At 53.8% G+C, this 24,952-nt stretch overlaps 8 protein-coding genes across 8 annotated transcripts; 3 read left to right on the top strand and 5 right to left on the bottom strand.

Annotated features, from left to right (window-relative positions):
* Window positions 1-40: 40 nt before the first annotated feature.
* On the bottom strand, window positions 41-1,731 carry COQ2 (4-hydroxybenzoate octaprenyltransferase; the record flags this gene model as incomplete). Its single annotated transcript, XM_076637587.1, has 6 exons — window positions 41-406; window positions 519-652; window positions 739-824; window positions 910-1,027; window positions 1,101-1,253; window positions 1,326-1,731. 6 exons carry the CDS (start codon window positions 1,729-1,731, stop codon window positions 41-43), a joined length of 1,263 nt encoding a protein of 420 aa, XP_076492642.1.
* Window positions 1,732-2,009: 278 nt separating this feature from the next.
* BDY24DRAFT_345205 (PPIL2 family peptidylprolyl isomerase) lies at window positions 2,010-4,775 on the bottom strand (the record flags this gene model as incomplete). Its single annotated transcript, XM_076637589.1, has 13 exons — window positions 2,010-2,385; window positions 2,455-2,548; window positions 2,658-2,690; window positions 2,788-2,841; window positions 2,914-3,083; window positions 3,155-3,226; window positions 3,313-3,517; window positions 3,599-3,689; window positions 3,766-3,921; window positions 4,008-4,261; window positions 4,365-4,410; window positions 4,505-4,604; window positions 4,675-4,775. The coding sequence occupies 13 exons, from the start codon at window positions 4,773-4,775 to the stop codon at window positions 2,010-2,012; spliced, it is 1,752 nt and encodes a 583-aa protein (XP_076492641.1).
* A 242-nt stretch (window positions 4,776-5,017) lies between these two features.
* Window positions 5,018-9,887, top strand: MNL1 (alpha-1,2-mannosidase MNL1). The gene is made up of 22 exons (XM_076636548.1): window positions 5,018-5,262; window positions 5,460-5,506; window positions 5,574-5,678; window positions 5,747-5,799; window positions 5,870-5,878; window positions 5,959-5,970; window positions 6,039-6,208; window positions 6,303-6,365; window positions 6,461-6,604; window positions 6,696-6,819; window positions 6,892-6,932; window positions 7,000-7,049; window positions 7,118-7,359; window positions 7,436-7,467; window positions 7,558-7,583; window positions 7,655-7,787; window positions 7,863-7,922; window positions 7,996-8,045; window positions 8,121-8,444; window positions 8,528-8,590; window positions 8,678-8,730; window positions 8,812-9,887. Exons 1-22 carry the CDS (start codon window positions 5,098-5,100, stop codon window positions 9,750-9,752), a joined length of 2,907 nt encoding a protein of 968 aa, XP_076492640.1. The 5' UTR covers window positions 5,018-5,097; the 3' UTR covers window positions 9,753-9,887.
* VPS60 (Vps60p) lies at window positions 9,840-11,595 on the bottom strand. Its single transcript, XM_076636546.1, has 8 exons — window positions 11,372-11,595; window positions 11,195-11,299; window positions 10,870-10,950; window positions 10,731-10,781; window positions 10,531-10,611; window positions 10,290-10,401; window positions 10,061-10,188; window positions 9,840-9,959 (listed from the first exon to the last, which is right to left on the bottom strand). The coding sequence occupies exons 1-8, from the start codon at window positions 11,435-11,437 to the stop codon at window positions 9,927-9,929; spliced, it is 657 nt and encodes a 218-aa protein (XP_076492639.1). The 5' UTR covers window positions 11,438-11,595; the 3' UTR covers window positions 9,840-9,926.
* Window positions 11,596-11,619: 24 nt separating this feature from the next.
* Window positions 11,620-13,780, bottom strand: BDY24DRAFT_403201 (uncharacterized protein). Its single transcript, XM_076642337.1, has 9 exons — window positions 13,418-13,780; window positions 13,327-13,342; window positions 13,113-13,213; window positions 12,636-13,031; window positions 12,439-12,504; window positions 12,262-12,371; window positions 12,168-12,175; window positions 11,874-12,104; window positions 11,620-11,793 (listed from the first exon to the last, which is right to left on the bottom strand). The coding sequence occupies exons 1-9, from the start codon at window positions 13,771-13,773 to the stop codon at window positions 11,641-11,643; spliced, it is 1,437 nt and encodes a 478-aa protein (XP_076492638.1). The 5' UTR covers window positions 13,774-13,780; the 3' UTR covers window positions 11,620-11,640.
* A 545-nt stretch (window positions 13,781-14,325) lies between these two features.
* BDY24DRAFT_366877 (alpha/beta fold hydrolase) lies at window positions 14,326-16,691 on the top strand. The gene is made up of 11 exons (XM_076637965.1): window positions 14,326-14,547; window positions 14,676-14,820; window positions 14,908-14,965; window positions 15,089-15,162; window positions 15,384-15,442; window positions 15,606-15,692; window positions 15,789-15,846; window positions 15,933-16,053; window positions 16,145-16,235; window positions 16,326-16,352; window positions 16,423-16,691. Exons 1-11 carry the CDS (start codon window positions 14,390-14,392, stop codon window positions 16,580-16,582), a joined length of 1,038 nt encoding a protein of 345 aa, XP_076492637.1. The 5' UTR covers window positions 14,326-14,389; the 3' UTR covers window positions 16,583-16,691.
* A 187-nt stretch (window positions 16,692-16,878) lies between these two features.
* Window positions 16,879-18,845, top strand: BDY24DRAFT_403192 (alpha-ketoglutarate-dependent dioxygenase AlkB). The gene is made up of 8 exons (XM_076642336.1): window positions 16,879-17,240; window positions 17,354-17,757; window positions 17,850-18,006; window positions 18,087-18,122; window positions 18,218-18,284; window positions 18,352-18,473; window positions 18,543-18,642; window positions 18,752-18,845. Exons 1-8 carry the CDS (start codon window positions 16,931-16,933, stop codon window positions 18,831-18,833), a joined length of 1,278 nt encoding a protein of 425 aa, XP_076492636.1. The 5' UTR covers window positions 16,879-16,930; the 3' UTR covers window positions 18,834-18,845.
* A 158-nt stretch (window positions 18,846-19,003) lies between these two features.
* On the bottom strand, window positions 19,004-24,147 carry BDY24DRAFT_355976 (uncharacterized protein; the record flags this gene model as incomplete). The annotated part of the gene is made up of 20 exons (XM_076637792.1): window positions 19,004-19,263; window positions 19,387-19,427; window positions 19,507-19,584; window positions 19,680-19,749; window positions 19,839-19,939; window positions 20,015-20,163; window positions 20,230-20,295; window positions 20,376-20,458; window positions 20,532-20,963; window positions 21,051-21,222; window positions 21,323-21,417; window positions 21,490-21,738; window positions 21,815-21,958; window positions 22,041-22,051; window positions 22,129-22,600; window positions 22,707-22,811; window positions 22,921-23,054; window positions 23,192-23,330; window positions 23,406-23,569; window positions 23,892-24,147. 20 exons carry the CDS (start codon window positions 24,145-24,147, stop codon window positions 19,144-19,146), a joined length of 3,081 nt encoding a protein of 1,026 aa, XP_076492635.1. The 3' UTR covers window positions 19,004-19,143.
* Between the last annotated feature and the right edge of the window lie 805 nt (window positions 24,148-24,952).

Below are 24,952 nucleotides of genomic sequence, written 5' to 3'. Positions count from 1 at the left end.
GACAAACTAAAACCCAAAAATCAAGATCCCCTCTCCTCCCTCACTTCCTCTCCTCCCCCTCCTCCCTCTTCTCAACTCCAACCATCTCCCGTCCCCCACCAACCCTCCACCAATAATCCACTCCCAACCCCAACGAAATCAGCCCTCCCAACCACTTGTTACTCTTGAACACCCTCCAACAACTGCTCCTCACGTCCAAATCCACGCTCTTCAACTGCCACCCCAAATGAGCCGCCGTCCCCGCCACCGAAATGACATAGTAGGCTGGTGAGCAAGAAGCGAGGTAGCCGGTGTAGGCGAGGAGGGAGACGATGGTGACGGAGAAGAGGGAGAGGATGGGTTTGGTTTGGTGGGCGAAGAGGAGGGCGGTGGATTTGACGCCGGCGAGGGCGTCGTCGAGTTTGTCCTGTGGGATGGGGGGAGGTGGGAGGGGATTGAGGAGGAGTTATGTTAGTTGGAGGGAAGAGTGAGGGAAGGAGAGAAAGAAAGGAACGGGGAGAGACGCTCGAGCGACTGACCTGATGAGCATAAATCGTGTCGCAAACGATCATGTGCAAGACCCCTCCCATGTACAGAGGCAGAGCAATAGCCCAATCGACGTATCCAGCCGTTGCTGACCATCCTAGAAGGACTCCCCAGTTGAAGGCGAAGCCTTGATCCGAACAAAAGCCAAAACCGAAAGTCAGCTCGACGCGTTTCTCGTTTCGTTCGAACAGAGCCAAAGAGCTGTGAACGAACCGAGAACGAGTTGAGGCCAGTGAGTGACCCTCTTCATAGCTGGATAGATGGCTACCAAACTGAGGGAGGAGGCTCCGAGGACGATGCTGTCGAAAGAGAAAAGAAAGGGAGGGGAGGGTTCGGTCAGCGGAAAGGAGAAGAGCCAGGAAGAGAAGGGAGGCAGGAACGAACGAATAAGGGTTCAACTGAGTCAAAACTCCGAGACCGAGCGTGAGGTTGAGTCCGAGGAAGGCTGTAGCTTGTTTGAGGGTCACGTCTCCTGCTGCTAGAGGTCGGAGTTTGGTTCGTTCTTTGAAAGGAAGGAGGGTTTTGGTGAGTTCGACGGAAGGAGATTCGAGCGTGGAAGAGACGATTGAGCTCACCAACTGCCTTATCAATCTTGATATCCCACATATCATTAATGATGCACCCTGCTCCTCTCATAATCAGAGCTCCCAGACCGAACAAGGCCGAGTAGAAGATGGGAGTCGAGAGAGGAAGGGAGTTGACCGTCGAGGACAGGAGGATTCCCCAGGCTGGCACGATTCGTTTTCAAGATCAGCTTTGCTCGCTTTGCCTCGTTATACAAGGTTGGAGTTGTCACTCACCACAAGGCCAGAACAACAACCAAGTTCCAATCGGTTTATCGATCCTGATCAAGTACAGGTAGGGCCTCACCGATTTGGGCATGTCCTCGACCCACGTCCGAGGAGGAGCAGGTTCTTTCACCAGAACTTCGACTAAAGGGGAGGTAGGGAGGACGGAGCTTTCTTGTAGAAGAGCAGAGTTGGTAGTCGCTGGTGGTGGTGGAGAAGAGACAGTGGTGTTGAAGCGTTTTGAGGAGGTGAGAAGGAGGGAGGGAGAGGAAGGAGACGGTCGGATGAGCTTCGTTGGAGGAGGGATTGGGTGGAAGGATCGAAAAGAGACGAGAGGTCGAGGAGGGAGGGAACGGAGAATCGAAGAGGACGAGGAAGTGGAGAGCCTGCTGCTGCCTCGGAGGAGGGAGGGAAGCATACGAGCGAGGACGAGGTGGGCGTTTGAGGATTCGAAGCGAAGGGAGAAGAGAGGAGAGAAGGGATTTCGGGCGAGTCGGTCGAGCCAGTCGTTTATGTGTACTTTGTTATCTCGAATCGTGTGCGAAGATTTTCCTGGGCTCGGCTCTCGAGTTCCTCTTTCTCTTTTTCCGAACGAAGCTTCAGTATTCCGGGCGAGCTTCGCGTCGTCTCCCTCCCTCTCTTTCCCTCCCTCTCTCCCGTCTCAAAATAAAACGACATGATCCCACCACCCATAGCCTACCACCCCGAGAAGTCCCCAAACCCACCCCCCGCACCCTTCCTCTTCTTCTTCTCCGGTCCTCCTCCTCCTCCAAACGCACCCGCACCCTCGTCCTTCTCCCTCTTCTTCCCTCCCACCGCTGCTCCTCCCAAATACTTCCCAACCCCCGCCCTAGCACCCACCAACCCCTCCACCCCAACTCCCACATGCTTATGCTGCTCCTCATCCGCCTTCAGCCTCTGCTTATCCAAATCCTCTCCGAACCAACTCGTCCTGTCGCTCTCCCGTTCCAGACGCGTCTTCTCTCGGTCGAGCGTGGTGGAGGCGAGTTTGGCGTTGGGGGCGAGCTTGTTAGACAGGCGGGTTTGATAGGTTTCGAAGGGGTTTTGGAAACTGTGAAGGGGTTGGTTCGGGTCAGGACGGGTGCGAAAAGGGAGAGAGGGAGAAAGAGACGCGACGCACATCTCGATGTTGATGATCTTGATTTCACGAAGGGGACGATCGGTCGCTTTGTCGGAAGGGATGGATTCGATTTTGTTAAGGACTTCCATACCGCCTGGGAGAGGATTGAAAGAAGGGAGGGCGGAAAGGGTGAGCGGGAGGGCTGGGAGGAAGAAGCGAGACGAGAGAAGGAAAAATGAGAAAGGGTAGGGAGAACGACGAACCGACGAGACCTCCGAAGACGGTGTGCTTGTTGTCTGAGAGACGCAAGAGCCAGACAAGAGGTGAGTGATGAGCTGAGCGAGTGGGCAAGGGAAGAGAGAAGGGAGAAAGGAGAGGGAGGACGCGACTCACCGAGATGAGGAGTCTTCCTGAACGTGAGGAAGAATTGAGCTCCGTTCGTTCCAGCTAAGCATACACAGAAAGACGTATCAGCGATGCTTCGATGCTTCCAAAGGTTCGAAATCGCTGCCAACTCACCTCCCGAATTCGCCATCGACATCGTCCCTCTCTCCTCGTGCTTCAGCGCTCCCTTCATCTCATACTCGTCTCGGAAAGGATGACCCCAGTAGGACGATCCTCCCTTTCCAGTTCCTGTTGGATCTCCGCCTTGGATCATGAAGCCGGGAATGTTTCGGTGGAAAATGGTGCTGCGAGACACGAAGGGAAGGGAGGTGAGCGGGAAGGAGAGCGAGGGAGAGGAAGAAAACGAAGGACTCACTCGTCGTACTTGCCCTCCTTGGCTAGCATGAGGAAGTTGTAGCACGTCTTGGGAGCTTTGTCGCAGTGCAACCTGTGAAGAAGGGAGAGCGGAAACAGAAGGTCAGTCCGAACAACGGACGCGCGTTTCCTCCTCTTCCCAGCAGCAGTGGCACTCACTCGTAATTCAGTGAGCCCATGTTCGTGTTAATCCTCAAGAAAGCCTTCTTCTTGACTTTATCCTTCTCCTTGGTCGGAGCGGTCATCTCGTCGAACATGAACTCCTCTTCGTCGATGAGAGCTCGTTCCGATTTCGTCTCGAGGTTCTCGGCGGTGGAGGTGAAAGAAGCGGCGGCTCGTCCAGTAGAGTAGGCAGCAGCGTTATCTGTGACGGGGGAGAAAGGTTGAAGTCAGCTCTCAGGTTGCGAGGCAGCGAAAGGGAAAAGGTTCGAGAGAGGGGACGAACAAGGAGTCGTCGTATCTCGAGGCTTGACGGCCACGACTCCGACCTTGGGTTTCGATCCAGAAGCTACTGGCGGAGGAGGAGCAGGAGTGTTCTATGCATATTCCAGATGGATTCAACGTCAGTCAAAGTCTCGTCGAGAAGAAGGAGGATGGGAAGGTGAGACTGACCTTCTTCGCCACCTCTTCCAAAATCCTAGCAGCACTCCCGCTAGCTCCAACGTTGATCCCAGACAACCGATCCACCTCCTTAGCCTCAACAGCCGTCTTCCCAGTCTTGACGTAGTCGAACTTGGTGAGATCTCGAGCCGAGAGGTTGTGAGGATCCTAACGATACGAAACGAAACGCGCTCTTCAGTCAGCTTCCCTTTCCCTTCCTTTCTCCTCTTCTGCTGAAACAGGCTCGGGCTCACCTGAATAGTGACGATATCCTTCCTCGTGAATGGCTCATCGTTCACCAAATCCCTCCAGCTCTTCGCCTTGATGCACAACCGCTCTATGCTCTCGTAGGAGAAGACGTTCCCCGTGTTTGCGAGGAAGACGATGTGGGAGTGAGGACCGAAGGGTTTGAAGGTGACTGGGTCGGAGCAGATGTTGGAGGTTGAGTTTCGGAAGAAGTTGAGCTTGATGAGATCGGAGGTGGCGAGAGGTCGACCTGTTACGGGGTCTGAGGGAGGGAAAGAGGGAGGGAGGGACGGAGGTTGAGGTCGAGGTCAGCTCGGACGAGGAGCGAGCTAGGTGTGAATTCCGACGAGGACCACAGTGCTCACTGGTACCGTGCTTCTTGACGTAAGGGAGAATGTTGACGAGATCGAACTGGCAGGAAGGGAAGACGAAAACGAGGGAAGGAGAAGGAGAAAGGTCAGCTCGAGCTCAACCCATGTCCTCCTTCCTTCCTCAGACTCACGACGCTAGCGGTTCCATCCTCCTCCCTCACAGCTACGGGGACGTCGAAGGGCTGGAGACTGAGAGCGCAACAATCGAAGGGCAAGCTCTGGAAAGCGTGTTGTCTGCGAGCGAAGAAGAAACCCGGTCAGGAAAGGGGAGGGAGGAGGAGCAGAGGTCGAACAGTAGACTCACCCTCTCTGGTTCTTTCCCTGGAATCCACCTCCACCAGCAGTATGCCCACCAGCAGCATGCTCGGTGTGCGTGATGTACATCTTATCCGTGTTTTTACCCATGTTTGCTAGAAGGAGAACGAGTTGGTTGGAGGAAAGCTCGAACTTCGCGAGCTCGACGACCTGGAGCTGCCGACCGATGCTTGACGACCGAGAAGAAAAAAGCTGCATCTTGAAGAACCGTTTGGGAAATAGAGCCTCGAAGTTCAGTAGTTGGTGCTAGAAAATTATTCTCAGCTCAAAAACACAGTCTCTGAAGCTCGTCATCACTTTGCGTGAGCTGGCTCTTCCCTTTCTCCTCCCCTCCAACTTCCATCTACTGGCAACCTCGCCCTCTTTCTTCTCGGCACTCCGGAATCCTCTACCTTCGGACAGCCGATCGCAGATGCGTTTACCAACATCGTTACTCCTTCTCGTCTCGGCGCTCGTTCTGGACCGGGCTTCGTTCATCGAGGCCATGAAGAAGGAGAGGAAGCTCGAGCTCAGGGAGGAAACGAGATCGCTGTTCAACCATGGGTTCGATGCCTACATGCACAACGCTTTCCCTATGGTGAGAAGGCATGCTTCATCTTTCTTCCAGTCTGAAATGGGATACGTAGTGTTCGCGGGAGGGGAGGAGTCGAGCTCAAGACGTCAACGGAGATGACCTTGAGCTCGTCCTTCCCTCCTTCCTTCTCCTCCCTCGATCTCACTGTACATGAGCTTCAAAGCTGACTCGTCTCTCCTACACGTTTATTACCTCTTCAGGATGAACTGCAGCCTTTAAGCTGCCGCGGTAGAGGTCCTGATGGATCGTAGGTCCTCTTTCTTCGCCGAGCTCGTCTCCGTCCAAGCTGACCGATCTCTCTCCCTCTTCCTCAGCAACGACGGGTCCATCAACGACGTCTGCGGTGACTTCTCCATGACCCTGATAGACGTCATCGATACCTTTGTTGTCCTAGGGAATCGGACAGCGTTCGAAGAAGGGTCAGTCGTTCAACCCAGGGAAGGAAACAGAGAGCTCTAGCTGAAGTCGTTCGCCTTCCTCGTCGCAGAGTCAGGACGATCATACAGACCGTCTCGTTCAACAAGGATGTCAAAGTTCAAGGTGAGGAAAATTTCTCCCTATGCGGATATCAGATGAGCTGACTGGTTTCTTCCCTCTTCTCGACACTCAGTCTTCGAAGGTTCGTGCGTCTCGTCTTCTCATCGTTCGATCTTTCGTTCGGGCTGACCTTCCTTTCCTCTTTTTGTTGCACCCCTGCAGTCACGATACGAGGTACGCAGAGCTCCTCCCTTTTTACGATCTGCTCGAGTAGACCTCTAACACGTCTTGTCCCTTCACAGTGCTCGGAGGACTCCTTTCAGCTCATCAATTCGCCTCCTCTTCTCCTTCGAACCCACGACCCGAATTTGCTCTCTCGTGGTACAACGGCGAGCTTCTCCACCTGGCAGAGGACTTGGGAAAGCGTCTTCTTCCAGCTTTCAGGACTCTTACTGGGATCCCTTATGCTCGTGTGAGTTTCTTCGTTTCCTTTCAGACGCGTCGTGATCTCGAACCGGTTCTGACTCAAGGCTGCCTCCTTTTCCGCTCTTCCGTGTCTGTCACAGGTCAATCTTCGAAAAGGTGTCTCTCATCATGAGACTGCAGAGACTTGTACTGCTGGAGCTGGGGTGCGTCTCGTCCTCTTCTTCTTGTCCCTCGCCTCTACTGTCACCGCCTCAGCTTTCTCACCGACCTTCCCTCCATATTTTTGCTGCCCGTTCAGTCTCTGATCCTCGAGTTTGCCGTGCTCTCCCGCCTCACTGGAGATCCTCGTTTCGAGCAAGTCGCGTCTCGAGCCTTTTTCGCCCTTTGGAATCGTCGGTCAGCTTCGGGTCTTCTGGGGAATGCGATCTCTGCTGGAACAGGAGTAAGCACACTCTCATGTTTTTTTAGCTCGCTCTCGCTCAACCTTGCTCAGGCTGACGCTTTCAATGCTGGTTCGTCGCGTCCTCGATCAGGCTTGGATCTCACCTCTCGTCTCTCACGTCGGAGCTGGCTCGGACTCCTTCCACGAGATTGCTCTGAAAGCTTACATCTTGCTGGGAGAAGAGGAGTATCACGACGTATTCCAGGAGGCCTACGGTCAGTCCCGCTTCGTCTTTGCTTCCTCTCAGCGACGCTGATTTCTTCGCTTTGTCCTGCATGTGCTCGAAGGCTCCGTGATGAATCACGTTCGAGGAGAGGAAGGGTTCTGGGTGAGCACTTACGCTTCTCGGCTGCTGGAAGGTGTCGCTGACGTTTTCGATCTACTCGCCCTTGCAGTTCCGAGGAGCTCGAATGGACGGAGGAGAACGAATCGGTCTCACGGTCGAGTGAGCTCAACGCCCCCTCTCCTTCCCACGATCTTTTCTTTAGCTGAACTCCTCTACCACGTATACAGTTCCCTGTCAGCATTCTTCCCAGGCCTTCAGGTCCTTTCGGGAGACGTTGCGAACGGCATCAAGTCTCATCTCGTTTGTGAGGGGACTTTGCGTCGTTTCTCTTCTTGTCTAACGAAGCTGATGATCTCGGGTTCTCCTCACTTCTTAGACTGGAACCTCTGGAAGCGATACGGGGGCATACCCGAGAGCTTTCACATCATTGATAAGAAAGCTGACTCTTTAAACTATCCGATCCGACCTGGTGAGCTTCGTTGATCTGGGATCGAATTATCACCGAGACTGCGACTGACTTTATGTCTGTCCCTTTTATCCTGCAGAGTTCGTCGAGTCGAACTACTTCCTTTTCCGAGTGAGCTGCAGCTTCCTTTCGGCGCTTTCGACGCGTCTTTCTCTGAGGCTGATCATCCCTCCTCCCCCGGTCTCTCGCCTCCCCCCATAGGCGACCAAAGACGAGCTCTACCTTCAGTGAGCCACGAGTCCTTCTACTCTTAGCCATTATCGTCCCGCTGACTTCTCTTTCCTCCGCCCTCTCTCAGAATCGGCGAACGAATCCTTCATGACCTCTCGCATCGAGCTAAAACCCCTTGCGGAATCGCTTCCTTCAAGAACCTCATCACTGGGGAGCTCGAGGATCGGATGGAGAGTTTTGCTCTTTCGGAGACGCTGAAGGTGAGTAGGGAACTGTCCGTGGAGTCGGAGGGACTAAGCTGAACAGACGCGTGGTGTTATTCTTCGATGCTGCAGTACCTCTACCTTCTCTTTGACGACGACAATTGGGTCAACAAGGATCACTCAAACATGGTCGTGAGTCAACAAGAGCACTTGCTCTATTGAAGAGACGAAGAACTGACCCGAGCTCTCCTTCCCCTTGAATCAGTTCACCACCGAGGCTCACCTTCTTCACCTCAACGCGAGCTACCTTCACCCGTAAGACTTCTCTCTTTATTTATCAAACTTTCCGCTTCTCTCCCTCTTGACCTTCTCCTCCCGTGCCTGTCTCAGTGCTTCCCCAACTCGACGCAAACTTCGTTCCTCCGAGCGACTAGCCTGCATCCCCTACGCCCCTCACCACCTCTCCCTCCACCCACCTCACTATTCCTCCCCATCCTCGTTCGGCCTCCTCGGTGGAATTCGAGGTCGGCCAGACTTCGATTTCGCTCGCCACCTCACGGGATTCCCTCTCGATCGAGTTGAGGAGAAGGAAGCGTTGAGCGAGTGGGACGGAGCTCAGTATTGTGACGGGTTGATCAAGGAGGAACCGTACATGCTGGATGTAGTGTTTACGATGACGGACAGTGGGCAGAAGATTGAGGAGGAGGATCCGTCGTGAGTCTTGCGTCGCTTTGCTTTCCATGGAAGGTGCGAGACGACGAGATTGACTTACTTCGCTTTTGTTTACTCTGTGACAGACCTGGCCCCGAGAAGCTGTTGCGAATCGATCGAGGTTATGTGCTGAAGAGCGTAGCTGGGATGTGAGTCGATCGTTCTGCTCTCTCTCTTCTCCTTGATTCCGACCTCAGCTCATCTCCCTCCCCGCTTTCTTCTTTCTCTTCCAACAGCCGAGCCCAAGTCGCCAAACGAATGGACGGAAGAGGATACGACGTCACCAAACGTGCGTTCTTCTTTGCTTTCCCTTCCTGACTCGACGTACAACCGCCCTGACGCGACTCGTTGTCTTCCTTTTCACTCTCAGTCGGCCCTCATCGCGTTCGATCCGGTCAGAAGATCTTCCTTACCGACCCGGATCTCAACAAAATGTACGACGAGCAACTCAGCAAACATTCCACTGCTACATCTCCCAATTCCGACGGACCCAACTCCGACTCGAACCACGACGCGTCCTCGTCTTCCTCGTCCCCCCTCCCTCCAACTGCCTCACCTCTCACCGCCGTCTCCACCTCACCGCCCCGCGACCCGATAGTCATCCTTCGCTTCTCGGTTCAATCCTCATCCTCAGGAACCACCGAAGTCTTCGCTCATTCTCGAGCAGGAACGGCTTCCTTTGGAGGGATCGTCTCTCCCTCTCCCCACGCCCACCCATCCCCCTCCTCAGCACCACCACCACCATCACCGCCTCCAGCACTCCTCTCAACAACCACCCCTTCCCTCCCACTTGTCCTTCCTCCCTCTCACCCACTCAACAACCAAGGCTGCTCCCCTCTCTCCAACCCTCACTCCTCCCCTTCCATCCTCCTCCTCAAACGCGGAGGATGCACCTTCCAACGAAAGCTCGCTCAAGCTCGTCTAGCAGGCTACGCCGGTGTGATTGTCTGGGAACCAGACGGGAGGAGGGAACTCGTCAACCCTGCTGACGAGGAAGGGAGAGAGCAAGATGGCAGCGTCGAAGGAGGAGGAGGAGGGGAGGTGTTGTTGTTCTTGCCCGGGGGAGTGGGTGCGATGGGAGCGAAGCTGGAGAGGAAGGTGATGGGACTGGGGAAAGTGAAGGGAAGCGGGACGGTGATGGTCAGCGCTTTGGAGGTCGGAGAGGAGGAGGGAGGAGGAGGAGGGGAGGTGAGAGGACCGAAGTACTCGTGGGAGGAGGACGGGAACGTAGACCTGAAAAGGGTCTTGTGGATCAACTCGCTCCCGGTGTTGAATGCGTTGGTGGTGGGATCCGTTTCGGAGGTGCTGTGATGATTTCTTGACGTTCTTTCGCTCGACGGTTCGGGAGAAAGGCCAAAGAGAAAGAGAGATCGTAAATCGTCGTTATTGCAGCTAGCATTTCGCTTCCTCGTCCACCCTCCGGAGCTCGATAGCTCTCACTTCCCAATCCCATCCTCCACAGCTCGCAAGAAAGGGAACTGGAGATTAACGAGCAGCCTCGGGCTGAGCGGAGGTTGGCTGAAGAACGAGATGAAAACGGCGCGTCAGTCGAGAGTCTTCGACGAACGGAGGCTCGAGTGATGGGAGCGAGGCGAAGAGGGATGGGAAGCGTTACTCACGTGTTCCGAAATAGGATCCGAGTCCACGAAATCAGGCAAAGCGTGCGTCGACGAATCGCGAAGGTAGCTAGGAAGCTGTCCCTCCGACTCTTCCTCCGCGTAGCCTTCGTCGGCAAGAGCGTCGAGCTCTGTTGGAATTCAGAGCAAGCACACGGGTCAGCTCTCTCCGACCAAAGTCGACTGAGCTTCGAAGTATACACGAGAAAGGAAGGGATGGATTGAGACTCACCAGCCTGTAGATCCGACTCGTCGATCTCATCCGGAACTCCATAACTCCTCCCCAGCGACTCTTGAATCTCGTTCGCTTGATCGATGAGGTCCTCCATGTCGTAGTGGATGCTCTGTAGGTACCACCAAATCGGCCAGCGAGGGTTCGAAGGTCAGCTTCAAGAAGAACGAAGCGAGGGAGAGGAGGAGGGCGAGAGAGGGACGTGGAGGTGAGAGGGAAACGAGAGAAAGAGAGAACGAACCTCGATCTTATCGATATCGATCCCCTTGTACTGCTTCTTCATCTCCTTGTTGGCCGACTTCATAGCGTCCACCGTAGCCATCTGAGATGTAGACCAAAAAGCAGCAGGATCAAAAGCGAGGAAGGAGGTCAGTTCGAGATCGTTGAGCTCGAGCTCGAAGTCGGATGACGAGGCTAGCAGAAAGAGGCAGGAGGACGAACGGTGTTCCTCAAGTTCTCAGTAGTCATCGAAGCTTGTTCCATGTTGAAGGTCTACACGCACAGAAGAAGCAAAGAAGGGTGAATTGAGGCCTCATGGAGAGACGAAGAGGGAGGAAGGAAGGAGGGAGCTGGAACTGACCTGTTGCTGGAGCTGTTGAAGCTGCTGCTCGTACATCCGTTTCTGCTTGAGGACTCCGATAGCTCGTTTCTGGATAGCACCCTGTATAGAACCAAAGCAAGGAAGAAAGACGAGGATCAGTCGAGGAGAAAGAAGAAGGGACGAGGAGGTGTTGAGCTCGGCTCCACCCGCGCTCTCCTGGAGCTCGTTTCCTCTGCCTTTCCCTCCTCCTTCGAGCCTCAGCTGGATCCTTCGTGAGGCTGAGTTCTCGCATAGACTCCAAGCTCGAAGAAGCGGCGATCCGAGCGAGCAGAGGAGACGAGAGCGAGTGCGAGTGCGAACTGACCTTGCCAGGTCCTTCCCTCATCTTAGCCATCTGATCCCTGTACCTCCCAAGCTCGGCGTCAAGCTTCCGAACTTTCACTTCGATAGTTCCTATACGAGTATCAGTCTGCATGGAGAAAAAGGGGGGGTCAAGGGTCAGCAAGGCGGAGAAGGGGAAGGGAGGGAAGGAGAGGCTGACCGAAGCGATGGCATCGGTGAGGGTGGGTTTGGGAGTCGCTTTGCTGTTTCCAAAGAGACGATTCATCGTTGAGTTGAAAGAGGGGGAAGCTGATAAGACGGATGCGGGTGATGGGTTGATGTGGATTGGGGGATTGGGTCGTGGTTAGAGAGATGGAGGGAAGGAGCGAGAGCTGATCAGGTCGTCGAGCTCGCTTCATTTAAAGGACCCGCAGGCCATCGTCGTCTTTCTCCTTCAAGGGTCTGACAGATAGGTTGGATTCATCAAGATCAACCTCTCCCCGCCTTTCTAGCACGCTCCTTCGCGTCCACTTGACCAAGAACAGCCTCAGCGTTTCTACTCCCAACTCTGTAGCCGATTCGAGCGCTGTGCTTGATCGCGTCGTTGAGGTGCGCTTTCGCCTCGTCGAGCTTGCCCTCCATCTATCCGAAGAAAAAAGAGAGTCCGTCATCAGCTTTCGACGAAGATGGCGCAGAAATGGACAAAGAAAACGAGAACGAACCGAAGCCAACACTCCGAGGTTGAACAAAGAGACAGACATGACTCGGTCGCACATCTTCTTCGTTTCCTCCTCCTCGGGAGTAAGATCTGGGTTTCCGCGAAGGTTGAGAAGTTCCGGAGACTGATGAGCAGCTTCGATGGTTTGAAGAGCTTTGAGACCCCAGATAGAGGCGGTGGCGAGGTTGTCGGAGGAGGGTCGGACGACGAGGGAGTTGGCGAGCTGGGTCATGAGCTGAAAAAAAGGGAGGGGTCAGTGGAGGGTTCAAGACCGAGAGGAGGGAAATTTGATACTGACCTGAGCGGCTGAGAAAAAGGGAAGGGAAGGTGGAGGGTTTCAGAAAGGGCAACAAGGAGGAGAGGGACCGCGTCTCATCGAAATCAGAACTCACCTCGACATCGATCGTCAAGAGGCGGTAAAGAAACATCCGTAGAAAGAGATCCTGGGTCCGTGGGTGGATAAGTGACGTTGATTGCGTGTAGATAGAGTGCACTCGCGTAGCTGCGAGAAAGTGAGCGTCAGACTGAACCACTCGGCGAAGAAGAGGGAACGGTTCGTTCGTACTCACTCTCCATTCCCAGTCCTCACGTAGTATCGAGCGAGGTTGTCGCAGCAGACAGCGACGTCAGTCCGGCTGATCAAAGACGAACGGACAGAAGATCAGCCCTCGAACCCTCAGCCCTCCTCTCCCTCCCTTCCTTTCTCTCTCTCCCTTTTCGCCTCTCCCCGAACCATTCCCCAAACCGAAAGAAAGTAGATACTCACGACAACCAACCTGGCATTGGCAGATCCTCCCACCCAGCGGTATTTCCTCCCTGCTCCTCGATCTTCGACCTGGCGAACTTCCTCGCCTGCACCACCGCTCGCAACGAGTCCTCGAGAGCCTTTGTGAGGTACAGCTCCTCCTCGTCCACCCTCTTCAGCTTCTCCGCCACCTCTCCCAGCTTGCTCAAGATGGCGATCCTACGCTGTCGTTCCGGACCCGTCAGAGGGAGCGGTGAGGAGTCGATCTCGTCGAGGGCTGAGAGGAGGACCGGACGAGCTCGTTGAGGAGCGAGAGCATGGGTGAGGAGGAGATCGACGTAAGAGCTTGCTAGTCCGGTGATGTGGAGGAGGGAGAGTTTGGGACGGATTTCGGGCGAAAGGGCTTTTTGGTAGGCTCTGTGGAAGGAAGGGATGGAGAGAAGGTCAGAGGGAGGAGGAAGGAGAGCTCACAAAGATCTGAGCTTCCTTCAGACTCACGTTCTCCAATGTCCTTCAGCTTTGGGCCACTCCTCTCGTCCTTCATCTCGAAGAGCGTTCCGAAGGTCGTCTCGAAGCTCTGGTGGCCAAACGGTAAAGAGCTGACGACGGAGAGGGGAGAAAGAGAAGGAGGAAGGGAGATGGTGAGCTCGATCTCGGTCGCAGGGAAAGAGATAGGAAGTAACAAGGATGATAGATTCGACGGGAAACCAACCTTCTCGAGATCGTATCTGTTTCGAGATTCATAGGAAACAGGTCAGTCCGAGAAGGAAGCGATCTGGAGAAGGAAGGAACGTCGAGCTCACGCCAACTTGATCGCATACCCGCACGCTGAGAAGACCACGACCGTGAGGACAGCTGCTAATCTACGAAACTGAGCACGTGCTTGAGTGACTCCCTCTTTCTTAGAAGGTGCCGGAGGTCGGTGTCGACCGATGGCCTCGTTACTGGAGGAGGACGAAGATGAACCGAGGGAAGATGGCGAGGAAGAAGGGATCGGAGCGACCTCTCCTGCTGCTGCTGCTTTTCCTCCGCTTGTTTCAGCCTGGGTCGAAGGAAGGGGAGGTAGAGAAGAGTTGAAACGATGGGCTGATGGTGGTAGAAGGCGGGACCGAGAGGGTAAAAGGGTGATACAACGAGCTGAAGGTCGAGAGAAGGACATGGTGGTTTGAGGTCAAACAACTCGCGCTGATCCTCCCCAAAGAAGCCCTCTTTTCGATTCTCCCTCTGACGCTCACATTCCCAAAATTCTCTCGAGCCTAGCATGTACCGTCCTACACCCGAATCATAAGCAAAATCTGCCTCCGAGCTCAAGATGGGTAGGCTTTGAGCGCGGAAAGCACGAACCCTGAGGGCTGGTCGATCAGCTCCCCTCGTTCCCCCTCCTTCTCTTGTCTCGCCCCACCTTTCTGAAGCGACAACCTTTCGGCGCGTCCTCTCCATGAATTCTGTGCACAGAAGCTGCTCTTCCTTAAGATTCTACAGCAGTAGCTTTTCCGAGCCTTTCGTACGCGTCGCGACGAGATGAACTTTTCTCTCTCTCTCTAGTCTCGTTCTCCCTAGCTCACGGACCTCGTATGCCGCCCAACTTTTCAATCAACTGCAGGGGCCTGTTCTCGGCTTGAACCTATTCCAGCGAAAGAGGCCAGAAAAAAAAACCAAACAGCTTGGGTGAGGGGACGCACGATCCTTCTTGTTTCTCTTTCAACCACGACCCTCTTTCTCTTTCGTCCCAGAACCCTTCTTTTTTCCTCAACTACTTCCTTCTCCTCTACAACATGCCCTTCATCGACGTCCCTCCTTCCTCCAACCCGCTCGACACGGCTCCCCTTCGCGTCCACTACCAAATCTCTACGCCCACCGACTCGGTCGCTTCCGCCATCGATCCTTCTCTCCCTTGCGTCCTCTTCCTTCACCCACTCTTCTTCGCAGCCGAGTGAGTTCCCCTGCGTGCTTTTATCGCCTCTGCCATTCTTCCAGGCTAGATTTCGGAGAGGAGGAGCCAGAGAAGGAGCAGTCGAAGCGGTTGAGCTCACTCCGCCCTCGTCCGTTCTTTCCTCGCAGAACTTTCCACGATCAGTTCGGATCTCCTTCTCTTCGTCAGTTCAACCTCATCGGACTGGACTTCAGAGTTCACGGTTCCACTTTCGGAGAAGTCTGGAAAGGCTTCGCTTTGGAGGATCTGGGAGAAGATGTGTCTCGATTCATCGTGAGCTCTCGCTCCCTCCCTTCCTTTCCTCAGCCGTTTCTATCCTCAGCCGTCGAACCTGACCTCCCTCTCATTTCTCTGATCAAGACCGCTCTCGACATTCCCCCCGTGCACGTTGTAGGACTTTCACTCGGTGCCTCAGCCGGTAAGTCAAGCTGTGCAAAACCTCCCTCCTCCAACCGCTCAACCCCCCTTCGTCGCGAGTGAAGATGAGCGAGGCTGATCCGCTCTGCTTCCTCTCCCCCTCTATATCGTTGGTTCGATATAGCTCTTTGGCTCTCCATCAATCACCCTTCTCAAGTCGCAAGTACTACCATCATGTCAATTTTTTCTCCACGGGAGGTGAGTCTGATCGATTCGGTCTCGAGTTCCCTTTGTCCTCTCTCCCTCCTCCTCCCCACCCCACATTGTTCTCTTCTCCTTGGGCAATCTCCGTCTTTCAATACTGACCTGGTCTCGCTCTTCATTAATCTCCGACATCTGGTACCTTCATCTCCGCCTCTCTCTCTTCCTTCCTTCTCCCTTCGTCCTCTTCTCTCCTCCCATCTATCGAAACGGAGCAGCTCCCCGAGGTCGCTGCTGGACGAGCGGAAATCGCGAGGGTGTGGCTGGATGGAGTCGAGTGAGTCCCGTTGCCCACTTTGCTAAAGAGCATCTTCCGACTCTTCGCTCTCGGCACACACCCTTGTTTCTCGTTGGTCTCAGTCGAGGTCGGAAGCGAGACGACGCGTCGCAGTCAAACCCTTTTGCTGACCTTTTGCTTGCTCCGATTTTCCTTTCTTCAGACAGAATGACATGAGCGCCTACAACGATGCTGCGTTCGGATCGATACAGCTTTTCTTTGGAGACCAGAGCATAGACAAGGCGCGAAGGTGAGCTTTTGGTTGACTTTTTGAACGACCGTCCAAACGCGTTTTCCGCCTGCCTCAGCCCGAATTGACGTGAATCTGCTCTCTCCCTTATCCCAGACTCGCACAGTACTACTCGATGCCTCAAGATCTCGCTCAGTGGAATGATGCTGCTACTGTGAGCCTCTACTCTGTTTCCGTTCGGTCGAAATCGAGAACGAACGAGCTGATGCTACTTCCCGTCTTTTCTCGTTTTTCTTCCAGTGCGAGCGAATCAGGATCTTGGGAGTCGATACCGTCGTTACTCGAACAGTCGTCACCACCGCCGATCTTGCTAAGATCACATCTCCGGTGCTGGTCGTCCATGGGGAGAACGACCTCGCCTGTGAGTGTTTTTTCTTTTTCCTTTTGCCTCCACCCTCCTCGCAAATGACACTGATGTAATGTCTTTTGACACCCTCTCTCTATTTATCTAGATCCTACATCAACAGCCACTGACCTCAAGAGCCTTCTCGACGAGGCTGGAGTGAAAAAGACGAAACTGACTCTCATCCCCGACGCGCCTCAGTTCGTTCTTCTTCACTTCTTCTTCCCGCCTTCAGTCTTACTCTTCACCCGACTGACCCTTCCCTTTCGAACATTTCACCTTTTTCACAGTTTCTGCAGCGTCCACGCCTCCAAAGAGTCAGTCATCTATCGTTCAGCTCTCTTCTCTCCCTCTTCCATTTCTGACTTCTTCCTTTCTTGTTCTCAGAATCAACGCCCTCCTCTCCTCCTGGGTTCTCTCCAACATCCCTGAATCCTCGAAACCCCTCTCGCTCCCCACAGATGTCGTCTCTCCCTGGCAAGCAGGCCTCTATCCTGCTGATGACCCGATGGAGGTCGAGTCTTCTGAGGAGGAGGACGATGAGTAGCTTCGCTTCCAGTATCTCTGTAAGATTTCGGTGTGGGCTTCTGGACGGTGGGTGTTTGAGGCTGTGACCATATTTTGTAATACTTTAGATCTATCTTAACTACGATCAACGAAGCTCGAGAGAGAAGCAAGACGCGTCGCCGACGAACTCGATCTCCTTTCTCCTTCCTGCTGATCCTCCATTCCGGTTCGACGGACCTGTTTCCAAGCGGAACGAGCTGAACACGAGATATACGAGAAGAATTTCGAGAAGGGTAGGATTTTTTTTCGAGGATACACATGGGAGAGAGTCCTCAGGGAGGAGAACCTCAAGCTTCTCTCAACTTCCAACACCCTCGCCTTTTCCTGGATGCGAATCAGCTTCCCCAAGATGTCCCTTCCCTCTACTCCCACATCCTCAGCCTTCCGCGACGTCGAACGAATGTACAAATGTCGGATCCATCCCGACGATCTCAAAAAACGGTCGTCTAAAGCTCGCAAAGGATGGAAGCCTTCGCTGGAGGACGTCTTCGATCCTCGGACAGCCAGAGCCCTCTCCCTTCCAGCTGAGCTTCATCAAGTAGGAGGTGGTTGGAGTGAAGCCAGGAGGGATATGGAAGTGTTCTCCGTCGGAAAAGGAAGCCACGCTAGGGTAGCTCTGGCATTCAAGGAAGTCCCAGGTTCGTCGAGCTCACCTTTCCTCCTTCCTTCCTTCTCCTCCCCCTCCCTCCTTCTCTCCCTTCGTCCTTGCTTCGAATCAGCACTGACGCATCTCATCTTTGATCTTCTCCAGGCCTAGTCATCCTCCCTTCCTACTTCTCCCCTTCGTCTCAACGCACTCTCATCCGCTCCTGCCTCGCAACTCACACCGTCTCTCCCAACCAAACGAACCTCGACTCCCACTTCCTTCTCCCTCAAGAAGGTCTCTGGTCAGCTTCCATCAACAACCCGTCCGTCTCTGTACCCACCAAAGCCTCCCTCCTTGACTCAACTACCAAACGGGATCCATCCAAGTTCGTCGAGGAGGGAACTGGTCGAGTCCTCGTCGACAACGCCTGTGGGGAGGTCCTCGGATCGATTGAGGACATGAAGGCGAGAGTGCTGCTGGAGGTTGCGCCCAGTCAAAAGCTGAAGAATACTGAGGCTGAGAAGTTGATGAGGGATTTGAGGTGGACGAATATTGGGTTGTTCTACGACGTGAGTCTGTGCTGAGGGTGACGAGGAAGAAGGAAGGGAGTTGTTAACGTCGCGAGCTTGGACTGACATACCTTCGTTTTCGTGGCGAACAGTGGACCTCGAAGTCGTACGACTTCAATAGAGTGATCCCTTTCCCCACGGATCTCTCTGTGATAGCTAAAGCGATCGTTCACGAGGAGATTGATTGGAAGAAGGTCTATGATCGGGTAGGAGAGGCTCAGGTTGGTTGGGAGTCTTGGGGAGATTACGGTCAGTCTTGCGCTCTGGCTTCCTGTTCCTTGTTTACTCGAGCTGGCATCCTAAATCCCCTTGTAAACTCTCGAATCTAGAACCCGACGCTGGGATCATCAACTTCTACTCGCCAGGTTCGTCCTTCGTTTCGCCTTTCCTTTTCGCCATTCCGCTCTCTCTTCTTTCCCGACTGACCTTTCGTCTTTCATCCCCCAATCTATCCCACCAGATGATACACTCATGGCACATGTCGATCGATCGGAATTGGATCCTCATCGTCCTCTCGTCTCGATCTCGTTCGTTCTCTCTTTCGTCGCGTCCCTGGAGGGAAGGGTTCTGACGCGTCCCTCCTTCTCACTTCAGCCTCGGCCTCTCAGCAGTATTCCTCCTCGGGGGTCCTACGAGGGAAACAACTCCTCTTCCCATTCTTCTTCGATCAGGAGACGTCGTCGTGATGTCAGGGCCCGGTCGTCGGTCGTACCACGGTTCGTCTCTCCTTTCGTCTCCTTCTCTCTCCTCCCTTTCTGACGCTGTCGCTCCCTTTTCTTTCACAGGAGTACCCCGAGTGCTTGACGGTACTCTTCCCGATCATCTCAAGGCTGGAGCTGAGGAGGGAGACTGGGAGGGGTTCGCTCGATATCTGGAGACGACAAGGTGAGATTTCGTTCAGCTTATCGCGTCTCTCGCCCTTCTTCTCGTTGTTGATGAACCCGTTGAAGTTGCATTCTAACCTTGCATTACGTTTCTTACGCTTCTTACTCAGAATCAACATCAACGCTCGTCAGGTCTTCCCAGGAGGATGGGATCAATCGAAGGACGGCGATGGTGCGACGCTCGATTCATGACGCGTTGTGTTATCCTTGTCTGTGCGCAGAAGATTAGTTTGCGAGCGGGAAATAAGGATTCACAGAGTTCGCTCCTGGCGGTCTACTGAACCGCGGCAAGGGAGAAACGAAACTTCGTTTTTGTCGCCTTGTTCTTCCGTCGCGCGTCTTCTTGCTCTCACCAGCTTGAATTGATAGAGGCAAAGTACAGACCGCATTAATTAATCTATAAGTGTAAAAAGTGGAGCCCGAAGAAACCCAAGTATGTGCAAGAAGAAGAGAAAACGAAAGGAAAGGTGGACGCGTCGAGGGAACGAGTCGTCCGGTTCATCTATCGTCGCTCCTTCATGACGAGGATCACCCCCAAGACGGTGAGGATTAAGTATCCCAAGAAAAAGATGAAGAGAACGATTACATCCCGGTAGTAGTTATTTCCGCCGAAACCGAAGAGCTGAGAGAAAAAAAACGAAGTACGAAGAACAAGAAGGAAAACGAGTCAGTCGAAAGTCTTCCTCTCCCAACTTTGCGTTCCTTTCCCTCTCCGCCCCCATCGGTCAGAGAGATTTGAACTTACCATACTCATTATCAGGGTTGCGTTGGCGACCACAGGGACTCCTGGAGATCGAGACGGACATCGTCAGAATCAACGAAGACGACGCGCCGCAGAATGAATCAACTCCGAAAGAATGCGCACCTGAGAGCTCGTCAACGATCTGAAGACCCGAGTTCACTTCGTTGACCGAGAGCGCTTCGAGGCAATATCCCAGAGTGTCTGTTCGTAAGAGAGTATCGAGAAGGAGAGGAGAAAACGGAGGGGAAGGAGAGTCAGCAAATAAAAGCGAAGTCTTTTAGTCGAGGGTCGCTCACCGAAGTATCGAAGCCATCTAAGAACGGGAGGGATCTTGTTCAAGTTGATGAAGAAACCCGCATAGACCAGCTGAGATGCGAGAGCGGAAGTGGAAAAAGAAGTCAGCAACGCGGAGAGGAAAAGAGGAAAGAGGAGACGGAGAGCAAATGAGAACGAACGAGGTAGAGGTTGTAGATCGAGCAGAACAAGATGGCAGTTCCTGCGCCGGAGATAACCACGGCAATGAGGAAGTTGAAGAGTGTCATCCCCAAAGCGTACACTGAAGAAAAGCGGGAGAGAATGGGATCAGTCGCGTCGTCCTTGGTCTTCGTCGTTCGTCGTAGGATGGACTCACGGATCAAGATGAGCTCAAACTTGAAGTAATTCGAAGCTTTTGGCTGCAAGCCAGCCATCCAGTAGGTAATCGTGGAAAGAATGATGGTCGGGATGAGTCGAAGAGGGATGATGTCGAACAGGCAGCGAGCGAGGAGCCAGGCGGAGGGACTGTAGATAGTAGATGCATCGACTTTCAGCTTCCGCGGGACGAAGAGGGAGATTTAGATAACTCACGAGTAGTACGATGCCGAACGCTCTCGAAGGAATAGAGGTCGAATGGTGATGAGGTTGTAAAGAGCACTGGAAAACGAAGCGAAACCGTGTCGAAGGTCAGCGGCTGAAGCACAAGTGAATCGAGGAGAGAAGAACGAAGCACCGACCTCAGAGACGAGAAAGCGATAAGAGCTCCCAAGAAGAACAAGGTACCGATACGGTTTTGGAATCCAGAAATGGTGAGATCGACCTGGGCAGCGAAAGGAGACGCGTCGAATCAGCAAACCTCGTTCTCGACGGACTTTTCCCCTTCAGAAACTCACCTGGTAGTAGAGTCCACCGGATCCGACACCAGCTACGATGGCGACGATTGTGTGAGCAAGTACGAGACTCTTATCCCTGCGAATTGTTCTCCATTCCCGTCCGCAGAGGATCTGGAACTGAGTGAGGAAGGACGAGACGGGCTTTAACGTCGGTTTGTAGTTCGTAGGAATGATGTCGTCGGACTGAGAAGATCGTTGGGTAAGCGAGTTGTTGTTGTGGGAGGAGGGAGTGTCGTTACGGTGAAGAGTGTGGATTGCGATCTCGTTGTCGTCGTCGCTCGTGGGGGAGGAGGGGAAGGTGGACTTCTCGAGGTTGCTGTCCGCTGTTCGTTGGAGGAAGGAACGTCGAGAGGTGGGAGGGTTGTTGAAGGTGGTCATCGAAGAGGAAGAAGGGAGGAGCTCAGGGTTGCCCTCCGAAGCGATCTCGAGGAGCTGCGTTGAACGAGGCAAGGGAGAGAGTGATCGTCAGTTTAAGCGAAGAAGATTGTTCGGATTAGAATAGAAGCAGAGGAGACGAACATAGTCGGCCACGTTGTATCCTAGCGGAAGAGCTGGTCCTCCTCGTGAGACGAAGTGGTCGACGGGCGAATGACCTCCGTTTCCATTATAAACCTGCTTTCCTTGGGCGAGGACGATGACGGAGTCGAACGAGAAGTAGAGCTTGGATGAAGGTTGATGGATTGAAGCGATCCTGATCGAGAGAACAGACGAGTGTCAGAAGATCGAAGGAGGAGAGAGGACAAAAGGAACGACGCGTCCCTCGTTGAGCGAAGAGAACAAACGGAACTCACACAGTTGTTGGGTTTTCGAAGTCGTGAGCCAGATCCCGAAGAACGGAGACGACCTTTGCTGCTGATACCGAGTCGAGTCCAGAGGTAGGTTCGTCCTGTGAAGATGAGATTGAGTGAGTCCGAGAGGTTGAGCAAAAAGACGATCGAGAGGAGACGCGCAGACTCACGAGTAGCAAGATGTGAGGCTTTGCAACCAGCTCCAAACCGATGGATACACGTCGAACTTCTCCTCCACTGATTCCCCGTCGTGTGTTGTCTCCGATCGGCGAGTCTGCGATGTGCATCAGACCAAGCTGAGAAAGGACCTCCTCGACTCGAGCTTGTTTTTCCTCAACGGGCATATATTCCGGAAGGCGAAGTCGAGCGGCGAGAAGGAGTGCCTCGCGGACGGTGGAGGTAGGAGAGTGGACGTCGGACTAGAAGATATGTAAACAAGGAGATGGGAGTCAGTCAGTCAAAACTTTTCGAGAGGAGTCGAGACAGGACACTCACTTGGTCGACGTAACCGACGCGAGGTCGGAAGTTTCCTGCTCCTCTTCCTCCTCCCTCTTTCTCTCGAGAAGTCGTAAAGAACGTGACTTTGCCGGTGGTTCGACCAGTCTTCCTTCGGCAGGCGAGAAGATCGACGAGAGTAGACTGAAGACCGAAAACAGAAGAACAAGACGCGTCAGACAGCGTTCGTTGTCGACATCTTCGAACCAAGCCTTGAGGTACTCACCTTTCCAGCTCCTGCGGAGAGGGATAATAGAACAGTACATGTCAGTCAGCGCTATCGATTTCTTCGACCCAAGCCTCGAGGTACTCACCAGAGGGTCCCAAGATAGCAACCAACTTCCCAGGCTCGACCCTCCCCTCCCCACCCGCCAGAATCGTCTTCCACCCTCCCTTCGACGTTCCAGCAAGTCCGTCCTCGACCTCTGCTCCCGTCTTCTCCTTCTTCGAACCCAAACCGAGTCTCTCCAAACCCATCCCGTTCCCAGCGAGCCTGATCTCGTACCCAACTCCACTCCAGTCGACTCCGACTCCTGGTCGCTTGTCGTCCCGCCCTTCGATCGAATTACGAGCCTTCTTCTGAGCAATGTATCCCCAAACGAGGCCGAGGAGGGCGAAGAAGATGATGGCTCCTACGACGCAAAGACCAGCGATGACTCCGCTCGACAGGTCGGATCCAGAGACGACGGCGAGAGCGACAGTACCAGAGAGGTAGTCGACGTTGTTTTGGCTGATGCACTCCCCGAAGGAGCAAGCGGAGAGAGCCAGGCCTGAGGTTCCGAAGGTCTGTTGATGGATGAAAGGAAGAGGCGAGTCAGCGAGGAGGAGAAAGGTGATTGGCGGAAGCGAGAAGAAAAGGAGGGAAAGGAAAGCAAGGGGACGAAGGACTCACGTTGACCAGAAGAGTCTGCTTGAAAGCACACGTACCCCCAGTAGCATCGCACTGGATGACGAGCTCTCCCGTCAGCGAGTTGATGGTCTTGGTAAGATCGGTCATCTAGAGAGAGAACGAAAAAGCGAGGCGTCGAGGCGGTCAGCGAGAGTCGTTCTTCTTCGTCTACGTTTTCTACGGAAGCGCTTCGGGCTACAGGAGATAGACTACTCACTCCTGAACAGAAGGCGGTCCCTGGCATACACGTGCATTCCAGGTTCTGACACGTCCAGGTGGATGAGTTTCCCGAGTCTTGAGCGATGAGGGTCTGGTTGCAAGAGTTTGCTTTGCAGAAGAAGGTCTCGGCGTCTACAGGGATCAAAGTAAGGAAAAATGTTTCAGTTGGGGAGAGATGGGGACGAAGTTGAGATGTAACGGCGATGGGGAAGAAGAGGTTGGAAGAAAACGAAGTTCTGGGACGCGTCGGAATGAAATCTCTCACTCACTATCATACCACAACTGAGCGTAAACCGTCGAGTTTTCTCCCGGAGAAGTGACTCCAGGAATGGGACTGAGAGAGGTGTCGATGTTCCTCGAGATGGTGAGCTTCGAGGAGAGAGGGAAGAGGGTTTGAAGGAGGGGGGTCTATTTGTTCGGAAGAGACGAACGAGTGATCAGCTTCAGCTCCAATACAGAGCCAGACATCTTATTCATACTCACAATAACATCGCAGCTCATCTGACCAGCCGTATAGACTCGAGGAGAGGCGTTGCAGATCATGGTTTGGTTGGCGACTTGACCAGCGGAGAGAAGGCTCGACGAGGTCTGAGAAGTGTAGTCACTGGCGTTGTAGGCGGATCCACAAGCGAAATCCGTAGCGCAAACTGCAAGGAGAAAATAAAAGTTCAAAGGAGTCAGATTCTCCATGAGAAGATGAGCGACGCGGTCGATGAGCTTCGAGGTGAGACTTCGCGGCGGAACCGAACGCCTCCTCCCTCCTTTCCCTTCCTTCTTGTATCCTCAGTTGAACAGCTCGTTTCTCCATGGAGATGCGAGTCTGTTGCCAGGGCGAAGAAGAAAGAGTCGAAGGAAGATTTGACCAAAACAAGTCGGATCTTCCTCGCAAATCTCGGCTCCCAAATGTCTCCGCAAGCTCGACCTCTCCCTCTCAGCTCTCCCTTCCCTCCCTCCCGTTCAAGGACTCACCAGTGCAACCTGACCCACCCCACCCATCATCACAAGCACAATTCTCTACGCTTCCGTTAGAGGGAGCCAGAGCTCGCCCAGATCCAGTTCCGGCGAAGAGACTCGCACCACAAACGGGAAGGGAGCAGTCCGTTCCAGCGAATCCAGGCGGGCAATCGCATTCGGATCCAGAGGTGGGAGCGTATTGGAGGCAGGTTTGAGCCGAGATCAAGATGGGTAGGGATAGGAGGAGGAGAGGTTGAAGAAGGAACCTCATCGTTGAGAGGTGGGAGGGAGGGAAGGGAGGAAGGGGAGAATGTGACCGTTTGAGGGACAAGAAAGGAACGCCTCGTCTCGTTCTTGATCTCGTCGTATGTTTTTGGTTCCTTCTCGCTGCCTTCCCACCTTCTCGATTGTTCATCGTTTTTCTGACGACGATTCCCCATGCCTTTCATGTACTCTAAATGCAAGCCACAAGAAGCGGAGAGAATATCTGTTGGCACTGCTGGGAGATCAAACTCCCTCCCCATCAATCGAGCCTCAAGTGAGCTCACCTCTCGTTCCCTCTTCGAGACCTTCTGGGCAATTCTCGAGAGAGATCATCTTCAGCTTCATCTGGTCGGAGTTCCTCTAGGTATCTACCAGTCAAATTTGTGCTTCGGAGCCGAAGATCGCGAAGATTTCCCTCCCGAAGCAAGACGAAAATAGTCTGCTTCGCGTCGAGCTCGAATCTCTTTCTCTGCCCCCTCGCTCCCCTTCCCTTCCACGAGTTCGCATCACTTCCTTCTTCTCTTTCCACCTCCACACCTTCTCTCCGACATCTCCCTTTCTTTACCTCCGAGACCTCGCACGAGTCCAATCGTCGTGTCTTGCCTCCTTGCTCGTTTCCCCAAAGAAACGAAAGACAAGAAGAGCCAGGAGTTGAGACGAAGGATGATGCAGTGTACAGAGCTCTTCTTCTTCGACCCTCTGATCAAGACCACGTCCAAAGATTCCTATGTTTTACGGTGGGGTGAATCCTCCGCGCCGTTGGCCAGAGAGGACGTGGAACGAAGTGGAAAGCGAGAGAGAGACGCGTCGAC

The sequence above is a fragment of the Mrakia frigida genome (assembly GCF_051309035.1).
Source record: "Mrakia frigida strain ATCC 22029 unplaced genomic scaffold BDY24scaffold_44, whole genome shotgun sequence".
NCBI classification, from domain to species: domain Eukaryota; kingdom Fungi; phylum Basidiomycota; class Tremellomycetes; order Cystofilobasidiales; family Mrakiaceae; genus Mrakia; species Mrakia frigida.
This window is presented reverse-complemented; position numbering and strand designations above follow the sequence as displayed.

Bases quoted from the DNA above. Each gene is read 5' to 3' on its own strand.
- MNL1 (XM_076636548.1), top strand. From the start codon at position 5,098: ATGCGTTTACCAACATCGTTACTCCTTCTCGTCTCGGCGCTCGTTCTG. The intron at 7,360-7,435 runs GTGAGCTTCGTT...TTTATCCTGCAG, and splicing joins AAACTATCCGATCCGACCTG to AGTTCGTCGAGTCGAACTAC. The intron at 7,923-7,995 runs GTGAGTCAACAA...CCCTTGAATCAG, and splicing joins AGGATCACTCAAACATGGTC to TTCACCACCGAGGCTCACCT.
- BDY24DRAFT_366877 (XM_076637965.1), top strand. From the start codon at position 14,390: ATGCCCTTCATCGACGTCCCTCCTTCCTCCAACCCGCTCGACACGGCT. The intron at 14,548-14,675 runs GTGAGTTCCCCT...CTTTCCTCGCAG, and splicing joins CCACTCTTCTTCGCAGCCGA to AACTTTCCACGATCAGTTCG. The intron at 14,821-14,907 runs GTGAGCTCTCGC...TCTCTGATCAAG, and splicing joins AAGATGTGTCTCGATTCATC to ACCGCTCTCGACATTCCCCC.
- VPS60 (XM_076636546.1), bottom strand. From the start codon at position 11,437: ATGAATCGTCTCTTTGGAAACAGCAAAGCGACTCCCAAACCCACCCTC. The intron at 10,951-11,194 runs GTCAGTTCGCAC...GGTTCTATACAG, and splicing joins TGAGGGAAGGACCTGGCAAG to GGTGCTATCCAGAAACGAGC. The intron at 9,960-10,060 runs GTGAGTAACGCT...CTCGTTCTTCAG, and splicing joins CGGATCCTATTTCGGAACAC to CCAACCTCCGCTCAGCCCGA.
- BDY24DRAFT_403192 (XM_076642336.1), top strand. From the start codon at position 16,931: ATGCGAATCAGCTTCCCCAAGATGTCCCTTCCCTCTACTCCCACATCC. The intron at 17,758-17,849 runs GTGAGTCTGTGC...CGTGGCGAACAG, and splicing joins ATATTGGGTTGTTCTACGAC to TGGACCTCGAAGTCGTACGA. The intron at 18,123-18,217 runs GTTCGTCCTTCG...CTATCCCACCAG, and splicing joins CATCAACTTCTACTCGCCAG to ATGATACACTCATGGCACAT.
- BDY24DRAFT_403201 (XM_076642337.1), bottom strand. From the start codon at position 13,773: ATGTCCTTCTCTCGACCTTCAGCTCGTTGTATCACCCTTTTACCCTCT. The intron at 12,505-12,635 runs GTGAGTATCTAC...GTCTTTGATCAG, and splicing joins CCAATGCCAGGTTGGTTGTC to CCGGACTGACGTCGCTGTCT. The intron at 12,372-12,438 runs GTGAGTACGAAC...ACTTTCTCGCAG, and splicing joins GTGAGGACTGGGAATGGAGA to CTACGCGAGTGCACTCTATC.